The sequence below is a fragment of the Microtus oregoni genome, unplaced genomic scaffold (genome assembly GCF_018167655.1).
Source record: "Microtus oregoni isolate MIOR12 unplaced genomic scaffold, Mior012 000049F_ref0000343, whole genome shotgun sequence".
NCBI lineage: Eukaryota > Metazoa > Chordata > Mammalia > Rodentia > Cricetidae > Microtus > Microtus oregoni.
Genome location: NW_024543223.1, coordinates 11,307,485 through 11,327,378, shown reverse-complemented (window position 1 = coordinate 11,327,378; position 19,894 = coordinate 11,307,485). Strand labels below are relative to the sequence as shown.

General features: G+C 41.0%; 1 protein-coding gene across 3 annotated transcripts in view; it reads left to right on the top strand.

The window, feature by feature from the left end:
* The first annotated feature begins 239 nt into the window (after window positions 1-239).
* Bod1l1 (biorientation of chromosomes in cell division 1 like 1) overlaps window positions 240-19,894 on the top strand; it is a 54,865-nt gene continuing 35,210 nt past the window's right edge. For all 3 annotated transcript variants that reach the window (XM_041636627.1, XM_041636628.1, XM_041636626.1), the window contains exons 1-9: window positions 240-597; window positions 6,455-6,579; window positions 11,135-11,325; window positions 11,934-12,545; window positions 13,174-13,323; window positions 14,269-14,435; window positions 16,037-16,148; window positions 16,624-16,762; window positions 19,159-19,231. In XM_041636627.1, the coding sequence (XP_041492561.1) occupies window positions 361-597; window positions 6,455-6,579; window positions 11,135-11,325; window positions 11,934-12,545; window positions 13,174-13,323; window positions 14,269-14,435; window positions 16,037-16,148; window positions 16,624-16,762; window positions 19,159-19,231 (1,806 nt within the window). In that variant the 5' untranslated portion in view covers window positions 240-360. The remainder of the gene's footprint in view (window positions 598-6,454; window positions 6,580-11,134; window positions 11,326-11,933; window positions 12,546-13,173; window positions 13,324-14,268; window positions 14,436-16,036; window positions 16,149-16,623; window positions 16,763-19,158; window positions 19,232-19,894) is intronic.

Here is a 19,894-nt window from a genome sequence, read left to right as displayed (position 1 = left end):
CAAGAGCGACGGGACTGGCAGTCGCTCAGGTAAAACCAGGGCAACGCCTCCCTCTGGTCTACTCTGAACTGACGCGGAAGCCACCACAGCCAGCTCCAGCCCGGCTCAGCCACGCGAGGGCGCGCGCGCCTCGCCTCGGCTGGAATTGGACCTCGGCGGCTCCCGTAGCCAGACATTAGGCGCCGCCGTCACCGCCTTTTCCTCCTTTCCCTCAGTTCCTTTTCACTTCCGGGGTAGCTGTGGATCCGCTGGTTCCGTAACAACATCCCGTTGGCTTCCCTCAGGCGGCGGGACCTGTGTAGCCGCCTCCCCCGAAGCGCCTGCCCGCCTGGGCTCGCGCGCTCCACGGCCCGGGCCGCCATGGCCACCAACCCGCAGCCGCAGCCTCCTCCGCCCGCGCCTCCACCGCCGCCGCCTCAGCCACAGCCTCCACCGCCGCCGCCGGGCCCTGGGGCTGGTCCCGGAGCGAGCGGGCCGGGCGGCGCGGGAGCCGGCGCCGGGGACCCGCAGCTCGTGGCCATGATCGTGAACCACCTCAAGAGCCAGGGTCTCTTCGACCAGTTCCGCAGGGACTGCCTGGCCGACGTGGACACCAAGGTGCGGGGCCGGGACGGCGGGTGGCACGGGGAGCGGCGTCCCCAGACCGGACCCTCGGGACTGTCTCGCTCACAGGGCTTCCTTTGCAGCCGCCCTCCGTCCTGAGGCGGTGCGCCGTGCACTCTGCAAGGCTTGGAATGTTCATTCATTCCCGTGCCCTTGTGTTCCTTTCCTAGGCTAGTGTTCCTTGAGTACCTACTATGTGTCAGGTACTGCTTGGCCTCCACGATTACACCGCTTGGTAAGCGAGACCAAGTCATGCTTCTTAGAGACACTGGTTTGGAAGCATTAGGGCAAACGGGACTCGGTTTGGTGTTCATTTCTTGTGATTTATCGCTCTATTAACTTTGCACCCAAGTTGCTTTTTGCCCCCCCTAAAGTTTCTTCGGTTGTAAACGCCACAAATTTGGCGTTTGCAAAAATCGTAAAGTGGTAATGGAGTAATTTGCAAGGTGTTTTGATGAATGTTGGCGGGGAGGTCTAGTAAAGACGCGGTTGTAGGGAGGCAAACCTGGGCAGACAGAAAAGTGGGTTGGGATATGTCGTTTGATCTCTAGCAATGACTGCCTGATTTAGTAGGTCAAGTCAGTTTGCTAAGATGAGAAGAGGCAGAGAGAGATGGAGATAGATTGGAGCCATTCCGTAGGGAAAGCATGGAGAAGAAATGACAGCAAATGCTGAAGTGAAAGCCGGGGGCGAGGGTGCGTTAGGCGAGCGAGGACGGTGAGGCCAGAAGAAGCAAAAAAAGTTCCCCGTCCAAAAAGAAGAGGAACGGAGGAACCCAGTACTGTCACAGAAAGGTGCTTTAGCTGGGGCAAGTAAACTGTCATCTTGGCAGAGTGACCCGAGAGTGCAGGAAGGAGCGATCAGTGTAGATAGGGAAGAGCTAGGGAGTGTGTCTGGAAGCAGGTGAAGGGAGACATGTTGCTTCCTAGTGCGGGCTTTTAGTTACCTTCCTTTGGTTTTGTTTAGCGTTTAGTGTATTTATTGGGTTTTGCTTCAAAGTGGTTGGGTTCATATGATTGGAGTTGTGATGATGGAAGTTTTTTTTTTTTGTTTTGTTTTGGTTTGGTTTTTGGTCCCCCCCCCCCCCACCAGACTGACAGGTCAGAAAAACGTAGTTTCCTTAAAAGGCGGGTGTTTACAGCACCTGCAGATCCTGGGCCTTTGAGATGGACTGTACACAGTTGTGCCATCTCCTCTAGAAAAATTCCTCCTAAGTACCTGAGGATATCTTCTCCTCCAAGGATTCTGGTCCTGGGCCCATTTCCTACGATGCTGGAGGTGGGGACTTTAGTTTATTGGGGTGTGTATAGGAAATATAATGTTACCTTACTGAGGAACTATCAGCCGTATTTTAAAGTCATTGCTATTGCCCTTTGAACAATACTTTAATGGGAAAATTATGTCTAATGACATGATCAGGTAAATATTTCTGCATATAAAGCTAGTGGTTTGTGAGCAGCAAGTGGATATTACACTTTGATGGTCTCAGAAGCCTGTGTATCTGTGTTGTCATTGTGTATATTGGATATAGAAATTAAGTTTTAATATACTGATGAAGGAGATGCAGTCTTTATAATTCAACCTTTTATGTATACTATTTCCATTCATTGTTACTATTGCATGCCTGCTGTATTCCTCCCAAAACTCTCAAAAGTAGATTATTAAGATAATCCTTGGGGAAGAATAGTTGGTATGGCAGTCTAAGAAAAGCTAGGCCCTTCTCTTTAAATGCTCGCATTAAAGTGATTCTAGATGATTACACGTGGTTCGGCCTTGTGCTGAGGATAGAGAGCTGAGACACCACAGAACATTCTTCTCTAAATAAGAGAAGCATGAAGCTAGTTAAGGGCAGACCTGAAATGACATCCTCTGCCCAGAAAGTGGACACAGGAGGGCATAGTTACTGGAAATTCCTATAATGACTTTTTCCGTCTTCCAGCCTGACTTCTGCCTTCTTTCTATCCCTCTCTTTTCTTCCTCTCCCCTAGATAACAATTTTGCTGGTTTAATTTAAAATATTTGTGATTAAGTCACATTTCTACTTTTTTCTAATTTGTAAAAAAGAAAAAGTATGCTTCTTAGGAATGTCACATTTTTACAATACAATGAGTAAGCCAAAATAGAGATACTAGTCCCTAGTCATATAAAGGACTATTATTATTTTAATAGAACTCTTGAATCTCATCTGCCGCTCATGTAAAGTATGGTATTCTTCACAATCGTACCTAAAAGACTGTCCTGCTTTCACCCTAACAGTCTTCCCCACCTGTAGTGTATAGGCTGTTAACAGTCAGTGGATTGTCAGTCATACCTGTGTAAGAGTCAAGACATTTGATAATAGCTTTCAGGTGCTGTCCAAGAAAGACTGTCCACCCTAGTGTGTCTGCACCAGGATGAGATGTGCCACTGTCTACTGCCATTCCTGGAGCTGTATAATATAGTCCTCCTCGGTGCTCCTGCAGTCATCAGTGGTCCTTAACTAACAAGACTGTTCTGTGGCAGATCAGATTGACTGTCATTCCTGAAGAGGCTGGACCTTGGGCAACTCCAAAATCCACCTATACCAGTAAAGCTTCTCCATCTAGACAACCAGTCTTCAGATGTTGAGTCAAGGTGTGTGGCTGGAAGCCATTTTGCTCCCTTCTTATTGATTACCAGCTGGAGAGAGAGGAGGGACGGTCAAGTAGCCCATCGTTCTGTCCTAGAGGAGTTGATGGAGCAAGAAAATAGAGCTTCTCTTCTTATTAGTGACAAAGGCAGTTTTTTGATCCTTTCTCAATTAGGAATGGCTCCTGATCAATTAGTTCATTCTCTGATCAAACCTTATGTACCAGGCATTCCTTAGAAGCTGGGAATATAGCAGTAAATGAGAACCCTGCTGTTTGACAGCTTTCCCAGCAGAGAAATAAACAGTAAGTAGTATGTAATCAGCTCTGTACAAAAGAATAAAGCAAGAAAAGCATGAGGAGGCTTACTGTTCTGTTCTGGGTAATCTTTCAGTTAAGATACTGTGTGAGCTGTCCTTGAAAGGACTGGAAAAGTGGATGCCTTCCAACCCTAGAGCAGAGGGAGTGCAGAAGACCCGAGGCAGAACTGCTGAGAGAGGAAAGCCAGCTCCCCCTCCACCATGCTAGTCAATTTTGTGTCTCAGCTTAATTGTTTGGGTGGGGGGATTTCTAGTACTGAGAAGTTATTAGTGAGTTCGAGCAAAAGGTCATGATCTGACTTATATTTTAGATGAGATGATAATTGATGATCTACTTTGAACAAATGTTTTGATAACACTAGCGTTAGAAAAGTTAACACACTCTCTTGGAAGATGGACGTGAGTTAGGCTTGGATAGGCAGGAATATCAGCCATTGAGAAGCCTTGGAGCATGGGTGTGGAAAAGGTGGTAGGGAATAGTTCTGGACATCCTCCCAAGCTGCAGCTTCGGCCGGCTGGCATCTGTAGATTTTGCTCATCACAAGAGCCCGTTGACTTTAAATTTAAGGCAGGATCTGCCATGGAGCACAGGCTGGCCTGAATTCAGTATGTAGCCCAAGTAGACCTTGAAATTGCCATCCTCCTGCCTCAGCCTTGAGATTACAGACCTGTACCATCATGCTCTGCTAATAGGAAAATCTCAGAAACCAGAAAAACTTTCCTTTGGTGGAGTTGAAATTAGAATTTCTTTTGAGGGGTCTGAAAAGCTAAATAATTCAAGTTTAATAAACATTTGTTAAAAGAAAAAATACACATTATAAACGTTAGGGAGAAAGACATTTTCAGGTTGATTTAAACTGAGTGCAGCGGGGCATACGTAAATAACTGAGCAACTGAAAGAGAAAGTAGACAACAGCGAAAGTCTGAAATTGAAAGTGAGGAAAGAGCATCTCTTAAGGCAAGGCCCTTTGATCTGTTGGACGGTAGTTACCTACTTATTCATCACTTACCTGCTGAGCCGTGTGGACAAGAGCAGGGCTGCACGGCAATACAGTGCCCTGCAAGAACTGGTGAATGGTGGTATGTATAGAAGATGGCAGGGGGCGCTGGAGAGATGTCTCAGTGGTTAAGAGCATTGCCTGCTCTTCCAAAGGTCCTGAGTTCAATTCCCGGCAACGACATGGTGGCTCACAACCATCTGTAATGAGGTCTGGTGCCCTCTTCTAGCCTGCAGACATACACACAGACAGAATATTGTATCCATAATGAATAAATAAATAAATATTTAAAAAAGGGAAAAAAGAAGAAGATGGCAGGAACTGGGAAAGAATGGCTGTATGGTATTTGTGGTGTCAGAATGACCTGTGTTCCAGTGAGCTCTGAAGGTGAGAGCTTTGTCAGATGGACAAGTAGAGGGAATGGGAGTATGAAAATTGGCTGCTGGCATATATGCTTTTAAAGGAGAGAGGGAGAAGTGGCACAGGGTGATACTGTGCTATTTTTCTTAAAAATCATTCTAGGTCACCTACCTATATTGAAGAAAAAAAAAGGCTGATAAAGGAAAGATAACCCTGAATGAGTAGGTGAAGGGACTAACTTACTAAGTGAGGACCACTTCTTTCTTTTTTTATTTATTTGGTTGGTTGGTTGGTTTTGATTTTTTTGAGGTGATTTCTTTGTAGACCTGGCTGTCCTGGAACTCGCTCTGTAGATTAGGTTGGCCTCGAACTCAAGAGATCCACCTGCCTCTGCCTTCTAAGTACTGGGATTAAAGGTGTACACCACCACTGTCCTTACAACTATTTCTTAAATAGGGTTTTTTTTTTCCCCCCCGAGACAGGGTTTCTCTGTGTAGTTCTGGTGTCTGTCCTGGAAATAGCTCTTGTAGACCAGGCTGTCCTCGAACTCACAGAGATCTGCCTGCTTCTGCCTTCTAAGTGCTGGATTAAAGGCGTGCACCACCACCGCCCAGCTCTTCCTTCTTTTGGGGGAAGGCAGGGATAGGGGTTCTGAGCCCTAGACACTGTGCCTTTTGAGCAGACTAGTTCTTGTAGGATCTGTCCTGAGCTGTGTGGAATAGTCAGTAGCATCCTTGCCCTCTCCTCATGATCTAAAGTGCTTTAGACAAATGCCCCCTTTGGGGAAGAGAGTTTATAATCACTCCTGCTTGAGACCTACTTTTACATCAGATTTGGGTTATAGTTCAGCTGTCTGTCCCTGAGTAATTTCTCTTGAGTCCATAACTTTTACCTGATATATTACCATCACAGACTTTGATTGTTTTAGTTATTGCATACTTTGCCAGGTGAGTTGTGTTATGCTCAGGTATGGAATCACTGTGCTCATATTTATAATGAATTTCTGCTTTCAAACCTCTTTGTGTAAGCACCAGGTCCCAGTCTGTGTTTTCAACTTCATTTCTGTTGCCCTTTGTGTTCTCTTCACCAACAAAATTAGACTATCAATATAGGGTTCCCTAATACTTCTGACATTGTATTTTTTCTAGTCCCCTTGTTATTTTCTTCTGTCCACAAAGAAGGCTGTTCTCCTCCCTAGTTACATCATGTAACTTTGAACCAATTTTCCAGGTCAAATGTCACATTCTCAATCAAGGCTTCTTTCCTGGGCTTTGGTGCCTTTCTTTGTTTCCAATACTCCAACATTAGCATTTTTGTCTTGTTTCTAGTCTTTTGTCTACAAAAAAAAGTCTTTGTCTTACTTTATTTTCAAACAGTTTGTCTTAGACAAAATAGGCACTATTTGAAAGTTATGACTGAGAAGCTTTCCATCCACACTATTAAGAAGCCTTAGGCCTATTAAGTACACTAAAATTTCTGAAATGGTTATCAATATTTTAATTAATTAATATTAATTAATGGTTTCTGGAATTTATGGGGTTTTTGCTGTTGTTGTTTTTCTTTCTAGCCTGCCTATCAGAATCTGAGGCAGAGAGTTGACAACTTTGTTGCAAACCACTTGGCTACTCATACCTGGAGTCCACACCTTAATAAGAACCAACTGAGAAACAATATCCGACAGCAAGTTCTGAAGTAAGTCTGAGTTAGAGTGCACATCTCAGTTTAAAATTCTTCTCCTTACCTTGTCTGAAAACCAGCAGAAGTACATTGTTCTGATGCTGACAGTTTGGGGAGGTTGATGTGACTTGGTCCAGCATAATTTTGGAGAATGGCCTCATCAGTTCATTTTTCTCCTACAGATTCTAACTCTTTTCTTTTATTGTAGTGGTACTTAAGCATTCAAGAAAAGAAATAGCATGGCTTAAAAGAAAATTTGTCCAAGAAAAATCTCTATGTAAATATTAATAGACAGTGACTTTCATGACAACTTTCTTATTTAGCAAATAGAACATGATAGAACCCTGAAGTTAAAAAAAAATCCCTTGTTTGTAGGTGTTTTGTCTTCTAAATATATAGGATGTCGCCAAAAGAAAATATTTTTGCATCAGCACAAGAAACAAAGACTAAAAAGCTGCAATATTTTTTAAAGTCTGGAATATTTATGTTTTAAAAAGAACAAACTTGATTTACAACTTTTTACTTGTTTTTGAATATAAATATTTGCTAAGACAAAAAGATGTTCTATCCCAATTGTTTAAAGAGTACCTATTCTTCCTGCTCTGACAAATATTTATATCCAAGAACATTTATAAAACATGGCTTTAAACAGGTGAGCAATCTAGCTCAAGCCCATGTAGTGTGATAGTTCCAAGCCCCAGGAATCCCAGAAATAAAAATTCACCAAAAAGTCCATTTAGCACCAGGTAATACTAGAAACCTGGAGTTAGGAGCTTAGACTGTCGCCCTGTGTATGAGAAAAGGAAATAGCACTGGCTTTGTTGTCTGTGTTTTAAAAGCACCTGTAAAAGAGTCCAGGTGACATCAAAAGATGCCATCAGAAGGCTGCTTAATAATACCTGTTGGTAAAAAAATCAAAGCTGTTTCCTGAAAAGAAGATGCTAGAAGTCTTTTGAGTGACAGGCCAAGAAGGCCCTTTATTTCCACAAAGTAGAACAGTAAGCAAAGTAGCAGAGCAATGGGGAGGAGGGGATAGCTGTGGTGCCTGACTCACATTTACATGCCGTGCTGCTGATAGTACAGGGCTCTCTTAGCATTCTAGCTGCTGCCCTTCTCACACGTGATTGCATTGCTTCGTTACTTTAATGTTCAAATCTGTAAGATAAGGAAGCTGTCTTTTTTTGTTTTTTAGGTGAGGGAAATGTGAAAATCACTTACAGTTCTAGTACCAATAATATCTTTACCACAGTTTGGTGTTGGTAAAAGGTCAAGAAGCCAATGATTATGACAGTGGTGAACACTGGTGCTGTCTTCCCTGAGTAGTGAGCTGCCTTTCTCTAGACTGGAGACTGGGAAGGAGAATGGCTGAACTCTGGAAAACTTAAATGCTATTCTTCCTAAGACTTCTGTTAAATTTCCTCTTGTTATCCTCTGGGTATGGAGGTCAAAGAAAAAGTTTGGGAGTAATTTCTGTCCCTTCCACTATGGAATCCAGGCATTGAATTCAGGTCCTTGGACTTACATAGGGAGTGCTTTTCACTCCTGAAATATCTTGCTTGCCCCATTTGCAAAGTTTTATGTTAGTGATAATCGTATATTAAAGTTTTTCTTTTTCTTAGAGAAGGATTTGTTTTGTTTTGTTTGTGTTTTTCTGTTTTGCTTGTGTTTTTGTTTTACAAAAGGGTCTCATTTTGTAACTCTGGCTGTCTGTCCTCAGACTCACTCTGTAGACCTGACTTTTCTCAAACATACAGAGACTTTCCTGCCTCTGCCTCCTGAGTACCAGGATTAAAGGCTTGCACCTCTACACCTGGCTTAGAAAAGGATTCTTTAGTTGTTTGCAAATTAATACTGTATGGATAAACTAACCTTATAAACAACTGTAATCTGAAGCAGGTTTTCATAAACACACTGGAGAAAGTGTTCAGCTGATTGACTAAGGTTAAACCATTGCAGTTTGTCATTTCTGTAGAACAAAATGGCCTACTATCAGCAACTTAAGATGGATTAGCATAGTAGCTTATCTTTTGATTCAGGAGGAAGGAAATTCTTATTCTGTTTATATATTCATTTATGGTGCAGAATCTGAAATGTTGTATAGTTTTCTATAATGATCTTGACAGAATTTTAAAAGAGAAGAATTTGATTTGATTTATGTATGTACTTATTTTTTTTCAGTAATAGAGGTTGAATGCAGGTCATCATACATACAAAATAAGCATTCTGTCACTGAATTACTTTTTTTAAAAAAAGGGTCTCAATATGTAGTTGTAGTGGCATTTCATTTGTTTTTTAATAAATAAAGCTTGCCTGAAGATGAACGAGTAAAACAGCCCCACTGGTCAGCCTTACAGACAAGGTAGTGGTTAACACCTTTAATCCCAGTAGCCACACTAGTTGCCATAGAAACCAGGCAGTGCATGCCTTTAATCCCAGTGGTACATGCCTTTAATCCCAGCTCTAGAGAGGATTCTAAGATGGGGGGAAACTGCTCTTGGTCTCATTCTCAGATTCTTGGAGGCAGGATCACCATTTCGTACTGAGGTTGATGTAAGAGCCAATGGCTGGCTGTTTTGCTTTTCTGACCTTCAGGTTGAGCCCCAATTTCTCTCTCTGAATTTTTATTACTTGTGCCTCATGTAGTCATGTCTCAAAGTCTATATGTAGCCTAGACTGACCTGGAACTGGAGTGCTGGGATTACATGCCTGGCTTCAGCCTTCTTTTGTTTTTTTTTTTTATTTTGAGAAAAGTTCTTCAAATTCGCCCAGGCTGGTCTTGAACTCTTACCCTGATTTTTTTCCTGTTGCTCAGGCAGGTAGTAAATATGGGATTATTATGGCTCAGTCTCCTAAATAGCTGACATTATTGGCATGCACTATAATACCAGGCTTGCAGGGAAGTAGCTTTAGCTGGAAATGTATCTGTTGACTTTACTTATGGCCCGAGGGCTGAGACTTTCCTTCTGACTAGGCAGCTAGGGACTACCGTAAGGCAATGAGCCAACAGAGCAGTGGATCAATAGCTCTGGACCCCATTTTAATGTAAGATCAAAGTTGATCTCCATGGGAAGGAAGACTAAATTTAGGTGTATTTTGTTTACAAGACAAAAAACCAAAACATAGGCAAACAGAGAAGACAGCCTGAAACAGTATTTTGGGTTTAGTGGATTTTATAATTGAATTTTATACCTTTGTACGTATGCCCTACAACAAAACATTTATTTATTTATTTTAAATTTTTCGTGACAGGGTTTCTCTGTAGCTTTAGAGCCTGTCCTGGAACTTACTCTGTAAACCAGGCTGGCTTCAATTCTTTCTGCTACATTTGCAAGTCACCTTTAAGGGGGACAAAAAAGACACCTTTAAGATACAACACTGTTTTCAGGATTTGTGTTCTGTTTTTTAATCTTGGAACTTTAAAAAGCAGGTAACCTACTTTGCTGCATATCAGCTCATTTTTCTTTATGTCCCACATAAATAAAATTATAGTAACACATGGTTGTTCAGAGCCTCCGGGATTGAGAATCCAGTCCACCCTCACTTCTGACAGGTGCACTTAGAAACAGCATTTGACAGTTTAGGGATAAACACCTCACCCGTTCTATCCAGAAAGATGGAGGCCAAGAAGCAGGAGGTGACTAGTACCTCAGTTTCCAACAGTGTCCTGGGTACTAATTCCTCCTAGTGCATTCTAGGGGGAAATGTGTTCTTAAGTCCATTTTACTCAGATCTCATTTTATAAGAGTACTGCTTGTGTCACTGCTCTGTCTGTCTTCTGTGATGTTTCTTTAACTTGGAGCCTCCTTCCTCCCTTCCTCTTCTATATATATGTATCAGGACTCAGTTCAAATGTCTTCTCCTAGTGGAATATTCTCAACTTACATAGGCAATAATCCCTTACAGTACATGGTATAAGTTCATGCCTAGCCCCTTGTATTTTAGTTGTGCCTGTATCTTTAACCAGCGTAGGGCCCAGGTCTGGTTTGTAGCTGCTTGGTGGCCAGCATGGTGCCTTTTATGTAGAAGACATTCATAACCTGCCTCTTGAACAACTAAATCATTCTGTTTTATAGCAGGAAGGTAATAAAAAGAAAGCCAGACATCTTGAGTTTTATTTTTGCTTTTCTTGTTTCTTCTTCCTTAATTTGATGAAATTATACTTTGTGTATATTCTTCACTTTAACTGGAAACTCTAAGACTTATAAAAAGTTTATATTTTCTATTTTTAAAAAAAGAAAGTTTCAAAGTCAAGAGATTTACTTTAGCCCTGGAACTCATCAGTCGCGAGGTGCTCTTGTGTCCCAGAGATGGAGGTTGATGGATGCTCCACCTCCCTTGTGTTCTGTAGTGCTGAAGCTACTTCCAACACCTTTTATATGTTTCAGTTTTTCCATCAGTGGTGCATTGCTGGAGAGTTTACAGATGTCTTTAAAACCACTGCTGTGGTAAACTTCCCGAATAGACTATTGAAGGTTGAACGTATTTATAATAGATACTAATTATTTAAGATAATTTATGCAAATAATATAAAATTATTTCTTTACCTCTCTGTGAATTACCCATGTTTTAGATCAGGAATGCTGGAGTCTGGTATCGACCGAATTATTTCACAGGTAGTAGATCCCAAGATCAACCATACATTCAGGCCTCAGGTGGAAAAGGCTGTGCATGAGTTTCTGGCCACACTGAATCACAAAGAGGAAGCAGCTGGCAACACAGTTCCTGACGATGAGAAGCCGGACTCTTCTGTCATTACCCAAGGTGCTTTGGTTTAATCTTGTCAGTCCCTGTGTTCTTCTTGATCTGATTGCCTAGGTAGGGAAATTTGGTGTTCTGACACCTTGCTCCATTTCAATATTTCAATATTCCTCAACTGGCATGACATTTCTTTTTTGAAATTAAATTTAAAAAGCATTTTAATAGTAATGAGTTTATGAGTTGGGCAGTAGTAGCACACACTTTTAATCCCAGCACTCAGGAGGCAGAGGCAGGTGGATCTCTGTGAGTTCGAGGCCAACCTGGTTTACAAGAGCTAGTTTCAGCACAGACTCCAAAGCTACAGAGAAACCCTGTCTTAGGGGGTGGGGGAGAGAGTTTATGTGTGCATGCTCACTGTAAGAGAGTAAGTAACTGGAATAATGAAGGCATTCTTCTCACAACTGGAATGTTCTCAGATGTGTTGGTGTCTTTCCTTTAAACACTGTGCTCAGGAGACAGAAATTTCTGAGTTTGCATATCAGTACTGTACTTGAAAACCTACAGGAACATGCATTTCTGCACAGCTTGCAACAGTGGTGTGTTGTGTGGATAAAGTAGAAGGATGTACTTTTTTGCATAAATTTATTTCACGTCTTATCTTCTCCTTGAAGGTGTTCCTGCTCCTGGGCCCAGTGCTAATGTGGCCAGTGATGCCATGTCAATCTTGGAAACCATAACTTCTCTTAACCAAGAAGCTCATGCTGCTCGAGCTTCAACAGAAATGTCAAATGCCAAGACCAATGAGAGAGTGCTCAGAAAACTCTCATCTCAGCCTAGCACTGACGCCAGCACTGACAGGGAGAGAGGCTCTGAGGATGGGGCTGATAGAGAAAAGGCTACTCCTGATTCTGGAGCCGAGGGGATAGAAACTGCTCCCAAGTCAGAAGAACCTAGCGATCTCTCTTGTTCAGTGGAAGAAGCTAAAAATCACATGAAAGAGAATAGCTTACTTGTACCAAGTAAGGATGCTCAGCAGGAAAGCAGTGACCAAAAATATAAATCAGTGGACAAAGCAGAAAAGAAACCAGACAGTAATGAGAAAGGAGAAAGAAAGAAAGAAAAGAAGGAAAAGACTGAAAAAAAAATTGATCACTCCAAAAGGAGCGAAGATACACAGAAAGTGAAAGATGAGAAGCAATCAAAGGACAGAGAAGTGGATAGCATGAAGCCTCCTTCTGAGAAGATCAACAGCAGAGCCAGGACTGCCGAGGGCACGAAAGAAGGTGCGTACACACGTCCATGCTGCTTTCAAGAGCAGAATGTCCTTAGAGGAAGAGTGACAGTGTCACATTTGGCTTTGAATTTTAATGATCTGTTTTGATGCTTCCATATCAAACTTACAAAATTATAAAATAATAAGCTGGGCGTGGTGGCATACAACAAAAAGCCCAGCACTGAGCATGCTGATTACAGGATCCAGGCCAGCCTGGGCTAAATAATCAAGTTTCATTTGGGCTGGGGGGAAGAGAGGAAATAAGTATTTACAACTTTGTTACTATACATATGTATCTATTCACAATGAAAATTAACAGAAAAACTATAAACTCTGTAACTTGTGTTATCATTTATTCACACGGTTCCAAGCAACTTAAGTTATATATGCTGATCTTCAAAATACTAGGTAGTAATAATCGGTTATTAAAAATTTACATTTGTGCATATCTGCACATTACAAATTAATAGTTATTTTTGCAAGTTACTGTTTTACCTTTGTATTTTATTAAGATAGCCTTTCTGAAAGCTAATTTCTTTGACATCTGTTTAAAGCAGGGAATTTTTAATGTATAGGGTTTAGGTTTTAAATATGTTCTTATTTCTAGTTGTTTACTTTGTTTCATTTTCTTCTTTAAGATTGCTCTTTGATGGATTCTGATGTGGATGGTCTCACTGACATCACAGTTAGCTCTGTCCACACCAGTGATCTTTCATCTTTTGAGGAAGACACAGAGGAGGACGTTGTCATGTCTGATAGCATGGAAGAAGGAGAGATTACATCAGATGGTAATGCACTTTTCTCAGTATCTCTGTGATGTTTCTATTAAGCATTATTTGTGTTCTGTCTAGTGTGGCTACTTCTTAACAGAGTGTGGCATAACAAAAACCTGCTACCTTGTGATTGCAAGACTGGCCTCTGCCTGAGCTGTAAGGTTGTCTGTCTAATCAGCCCTGTACAAGTTACTGTAAAACTTTGTTCTCCATAGCCAAGGCCAGTCTGGTGTACATAATGAGTTCCAGGACAGCCAAGGAGACAGATAGACATGAGATCTCAAGTGTGCTTTAAAGTGCACCTTCAGGTGAATTTCCTCAGCAGTGACAAAGACATTCCTCTCATGTCCTCTGACAAATAAGAATTAACTACTTGTCAAAAATACATTGTCTGAAATAACTAGGAGGAGCAAAAGGCTAGGGTGGCTCCAGCAGCTTTGACTAAGAGAATTCCTGAGTTAATAAGCCAAAATGGCATAAACAGTAAAGGGAAACTTCAGCTTAGACCTGCACACCATCCACTAACTTCCCAGCAGATCATAATCATGTAAAGGCCTAGCAGTAGTCAGTCCCATGAAGTGTTTACTTGGCTTCCGTGTTGAGCCTGCAAAAGCACGCTACTCCAGGGACAGAGTGGAGCCTCGGTTCTGAGTGCCTTGCTTGTGACTTGCTCTTCTTTCAAATCAGTTCTTTGCAACTTTTGTCTTCAGTTTTTTTTTTTTGTTTGTTTGTTTTTAATAAAACAAGTTCTTACAGTATCTCATTTTTCTTGGTCTGTCTTTATATGTGAGGTGAATTATAGTTTTTTAAGATGTCAACTTCTGAATTTTCTTAGATAGACACCCCTTTGGACCTTTAAATATACTTAAAGTATATTGGTGTTTTTTGCTGCTTATGTGACATGTTGATGCTGTTGCTGGTTAACAGAAGCACTCACTCTTTATATTGAATTCTTTCCAGATGAAGAGAAAAACAAGCAGAATAAAGCAAAAACTCAAACCACTGAGTCTGGTGATGGGAAAGCCAAAAGTGTACGGCATGCTTATGTTCACAAACCTTACCTTTACTCAAAGTACTACAGTGATTCTGATGATGAACTCACAGTAGAACAACGGCGCCAGTCCATCGTAAGTTAAGTTCCCTCCCTTGCTGATTTAACAGTGGCTCTACCTTCCTAGTGCTGTGACCCTTTGATGCAGTTCCTCATATTGTGGAGACTCCCAAGCATAAAATTATTTAACTGCTACATCATAACTATAATTTTGCTACTGTTATGAATTGTAATGTAAATATCTAATATGCAGGGTATCTGATATGAGACCCCCATGAAAGGATTGTTGAACCCTCAAAGGGATTGCAATGCCCAGGTTCAGAACTGTTGTGATTTAACCTGCTGCACCTGGTTGACAAAATTTGAGTAGTATTCTGCCCAAGGTACCAGTTTGCACGGAGCAGACATGGCCTTGCCCTCAGGGAGCTTGCCATGGAACTGCATAGACTAGACACAAAGGTGATTGTATCATTGTTACTAACAAGTGAAAAAATGCAGCATATTATGAAAATCCTCATTTTATATAAAGATACAGTGTGCAACAAGTATATTTTGGGGAAAATGCAGTCCATTGATTTCCTGGTTTGAAAATGCTTCTATCAAGTATTATTCAATTAATGATAGCTTTTAAAGCAAAATTCATTCGTTTTTAAATGGCTTACAATTTAAGAAACATTAAAATATGAAAATATTTCAAGATAAAGAGGGATGTTGCAGAAAGCACTACAAAAATGTGATTGCTAGCTAGTTTTCCTTCTAGACTTCTTTCTTAGAGAGGCTATTGGATAGGAGCTGTGCGCCTGCTTAGGATTTTTGAAATTTTGGCTGTGAGCTCTGAGGCAGAAAGGGGTGGTAAGAATAACAAAATTATTGTAAACTCTCCCTAACTGAGATTCTGCCCTTAGAAAGTCCCAAGGCCACAGCTTAGACCCAGGAATATAACCACCAAGACAGATTGGTGTAGAATTTACCTGTCTCTTAAATCTGCATTTCAACTGTTCCTTTAGGAATAACTGAAAAACTGTGAGGGGCTTACCCACTTAAGCTTGATATTCATATTTTTATAGCTTTTCCCCCTTTTTTGTTGTAACAACTAGTTTGTTAAATCACCTTTTCTCAGAGTTATATCTTTCCTTTCAAACCAAAGGCATTCTAAAACAGTAATTAAAAGTTTTCTTATCTGTGTCTTCTATCATCTGGTAGCTTCCCAAATAGAGCAATCGTAGCCGTACGTACATACACTTAGTGTATGTCTACTTTTTTTTTAAGATTTATGTGTATGTTTTGCCTGTGTGTATATCTGTGTACCTAGTGACTGCAGAATTTAGAAGGTGTTGAATCCCCTGGAACTGGAGTTAGTGATGGTTCTTAGCTATCATGTAGGTGCTGGGAACTGATCCTGGGTCCTCTATAAGAACAACAAGTGCTTTTAACCCCTGAGCCATCTTGTTAGCCTTATGTATGTGTGTATCCCATTGATGTGTAAGAACATCAGAAGAGCAAACTAAAACTGAGTTAGCTGGGGGAACTTTGAATACTTGGCAGTTATACCCAAGGCCTCGTTTGCTGGGCCAGATCGCTACCTCCAAGAGGCACTCTCAGTTTTTTCTCACATATGTTCTCTCAGAATGTCTTTGTTTTTCCCTGATAATTTGTCAGGCAATTTTATGGTTTTAGGCTAAAGAAAAAGAAGAGAGACTTTTGAGAAGACGAATCAATAGAGAGAAACTTGAGGAAAAACGAAAACAGAAAGCAGAGAAGACAAAATCTTCCAAAGTGAAGAGCCAAGGTATAGCAGATATTGCTGCTATTTGAGAGTACATTATAAACACAGTCATCTTGTAGTTAGTCTCATATTGCTTGTGACATATGCATATAGCATAGCGTGATCTGTTCCTCAGTGTGGAAGTAATTTATCCTGAAGTAGTGGATAAAAGTGAGCATTTCTGGTGAAGAACGCACAACTAGACTGCACCTGATGTCATCTTTGCTTTTCCCTTTGCTTTTCTGCTCCTCTCTTTGATCCTGGGGAGTATGTTGACATTTATTTGGCAGAGTAACAACAACAAAATTGAGATCTGTTTTTCCTAGCAGAAATTGAGATCCAGTCAAAGCTATTTTGTGCTTTAAAGTAATTATAAAACCTTAGTGAAAAGTGAATGTAGCACTGTCACAAAACTGTCTTCTAAAGCCAAGCTTATTTATTTATCTACTTATTGTGTGTGTGTGTGTGTGTGTGTGTGTGTGTGTGTGTGTATTTCTAGGGAAAAGTAGTGTGGACCTAGAAGACTCATCAACCAAGACTTTGGAACTGAAAACCCCAAGAATTAAAGAAGTCCTTAAAGAACGGAAAGTTCTAGAGAAAAAAGTAGCCTTAAGCAAAAGGAGAAGAAAAGATTCAAGGTACATTTTTGTCTGTTGTGTTCTAATTGTCACATTAGTGGTGTGCTTCCAGAAGAGGGCATTGAAAGTGGTCATAGGCTGTCTTAAAAAATAACCAGGCATGGTGGTGCCCACCATTAATCCCTGCACTTAAGAGGAATGGGCAGTGGAATCTCTGTGAGTTTGAGGCCAGCTAGGTCTTCAATAGAGAGTTTCAGGACAACCAGGGCTCTAGAAAGAGACCCTGTCTCCCCATTTAAAAAAAAAAAAAAAAAAAAGTCCTCTTTACTTAGTCTCTGCATTTTGATGGGCTGTGAGTTTTTGTGTTAACTACCGTTTTTGTGCAGAGAAACATCTCTGTTGCAGTCTGAGAGTTGCACTAATCTGTAGGTATAGAAATAGCCCTGGAACTGCCTGTGTAGACCAGGATGGCCTTGAACTCACAGAGGTCTTTCTGCCTCAGCCTCTCCAGTACTGGAATTAAAGGTGTATGCCAGCACATCTGGCTTTTTTAGAGATAAAAATTTGTAGGGCACGTTGGTATTTTATCTATTTAGCAGAGTAACGGTAGTGTGTTCACCCCTGGGTCCTATGAGCTCCCCAATTATGCATTTTTTAAGTCAGATTTATAGTACTAGGCGTGTGTTTCTTTTTATAGATCAGGCCTTCAATCCAGCAGAATGATTAGTGGCATCCATGACATTCTTCCCAGTATTGCACCTACGAGCATGTCTTGCCATGCTGGTCATTATTGTAGCTCACCAGGTCCACAACTTTAGGACTGCTGATGACTCACTCCATCCCCAGGAGCCTGCTTAACCCTCTGGCAACTATGAAATCTAACCAGCAGGGAGGACGCTTTTAGAGTAGCACCAGCTTGATTTCTCCATGTCCTATGACCAAGGTGTGTGTTGATGTCGGTAATAGGATCATACCATCAAGTTATGGTGACCAATAAGATTGGTGGCAATAGCCTATATTGTGCTGGGAGTCTCTGAGACCTCCTCCCAGCCAAAAACTTGAGGGGAGGGATCTCATACCTGGTCTAGGTTTTTATTTGGCAACTGTGGCTTTTTGGGGGCACATTATTCTGTGTGGGTCACTTGTCTTGGCAGGAAGCAGCTTTACCTGCTGGGCCATCTTGCTGACCTTGACATTCTTAATTGAAAAACGGAAGTGGATGCACCCATGGGAATAATTTTTACTACTTTGTAATAGGAAGTAATTGTAGTGGGGGGGGGAGATCGTACAGAAAAACAGAATAAAGAAAACAACAATCTGTTGGATTAAAGAAAGAAAATGAAAGTCTCACCTTGATTATAGATGTTACCGTGTGTTTATAATGGCCTTCATTGTGTTAAGAATATAGTATTTTAAAGTAATATTTTAATTAATTTTGTGAGAATCTGACAGAAACTTTAGATTCTACTCCAGAAATATACAGACATAAGCATGAAGTTTCTACTGAGTATCAGAGAATTGAGTTTAAGGGCCCCAGGAAGTACTTGGAGAAGTATCTTGTCTGGGTCCGTGGTAACCACTTACTAACAGTGAGTGCATCTGTTCACCAGTCTTTTCAGCACCTTTTTTTTTTTAACATCATCCCATCATTTTTCCCCTTCACATAAAGTCGGGTTCTTTTAATTTTTTAAACACTGTATTGTCATTTCTAATTGTTTAAAAATTACAAAGGCAGAGAGACTCTTGAAAGTAGCTATGATGTGATGTGAACCATGGCCTACAGTTTTACTGTTGTATTAAATTACAATCCTTTTTTTAGTTTACTTTTTTATTATTTTATGTGTTATGTGTATACATAAGCATTTATCTCTACCACATATATGCAGGAGCCTATGGAGACCAAGAGTTGGTGTTGCATGCTCTGGAACTGGAGTTAAAAGTGGTTGTGAGCTGCCATGTGGGTGCTGGGACCCAAACCCAGAGCTTTTGAAAGAGCAGCAGATGATTTTAGTCATTGAGCGCTCTCTCTCCAGCCCATCATTGCAATTATGTAAATTAATCATAAACTTCAAGATAAGTAGATTTACAGAGCTCAGAGAGATGTCAGTTCTCAGATTTATTGTATCCTGTTCATCTTGCTCTGAATCATAAAGGCCTCCCTGCTTACTGAAAAGATGGTTGGGCTTTCAAATGTCTGCGTAGCAGATGTAGTGTTCACAGTGCAGCACATTAGGGATTGCCCTTGTAGCATGTTTCCCTTTAGACCAGGAGCACCTCATGCCACAGTTGGATTGGCTTGTGCTCTCTGATGACTAAGAGTGGGGTTTAAATTAAAGTGTGACCGTCCTCCACCAATGAAGGGAGAAGTCATGGCAAAGAGAAGACTTTCTTTCAACTTTCTTGTGAGATTCTTAGATTCAGATTAGAAATTCATATTTGATTTACTCCCCTCTCAGGAATGTTGATGAGAATTCCAAAAAGAAACAGCAGACTGAGGAAGAGTCCAAAGAAGCCCTCAAAACAAGTGAGGTACGTCTTAATGAGACCCTTGTCACCTGCCGTTTTGTTACGGGTGGGTTATTCATGTTCCTTTGCAGTGAAACAGCGTAGTACGATCTTTTCTGTGTGATGTCTTAAAACCACTCTGTTCACCTTAAGCCTCGTCCCATTCTGACCTGAATTCCTTGTTGTGATGAGTCGATGCATATGATTTTGTTTGGTCTAGGTAAGAAACTGTTTCTGTACCTTCTTTATCCTGTTTCTTATATATAGCAATAACAAAATTGTCAGTAAGAAGAAAGAGGAGAGAAAACTAAAATCCCCATAATAGGTCTTCTACTTTATCTCTTTGGTTTCCTGTCTACATACACATAGTCTTTGGGAGGAAAACTACTCTAACCAAAAAAAATTAAGAATTTGCTCACCTTGTGTTACCTCATAGGCTTCATAATTTTTCAATGATTGACCGTTGTCATACTGAATGGATGCATTCTTATTTACTTAGGCACTAGCTTGTATTTGACACTAAGGTTGTGTCCAAAATGTGCTCATTTTAAATTGTTAAAAATAAACTTGGTTGTGGTGGTACACCCTTTAATCCTAGCACTCTAATGTCACACTTTCCTCCCAGGAGGCAGAGGCAGGCAAATCTCTGAGTTCCAGGACAGCCAGGTCTACACAGAGAAACCTTGT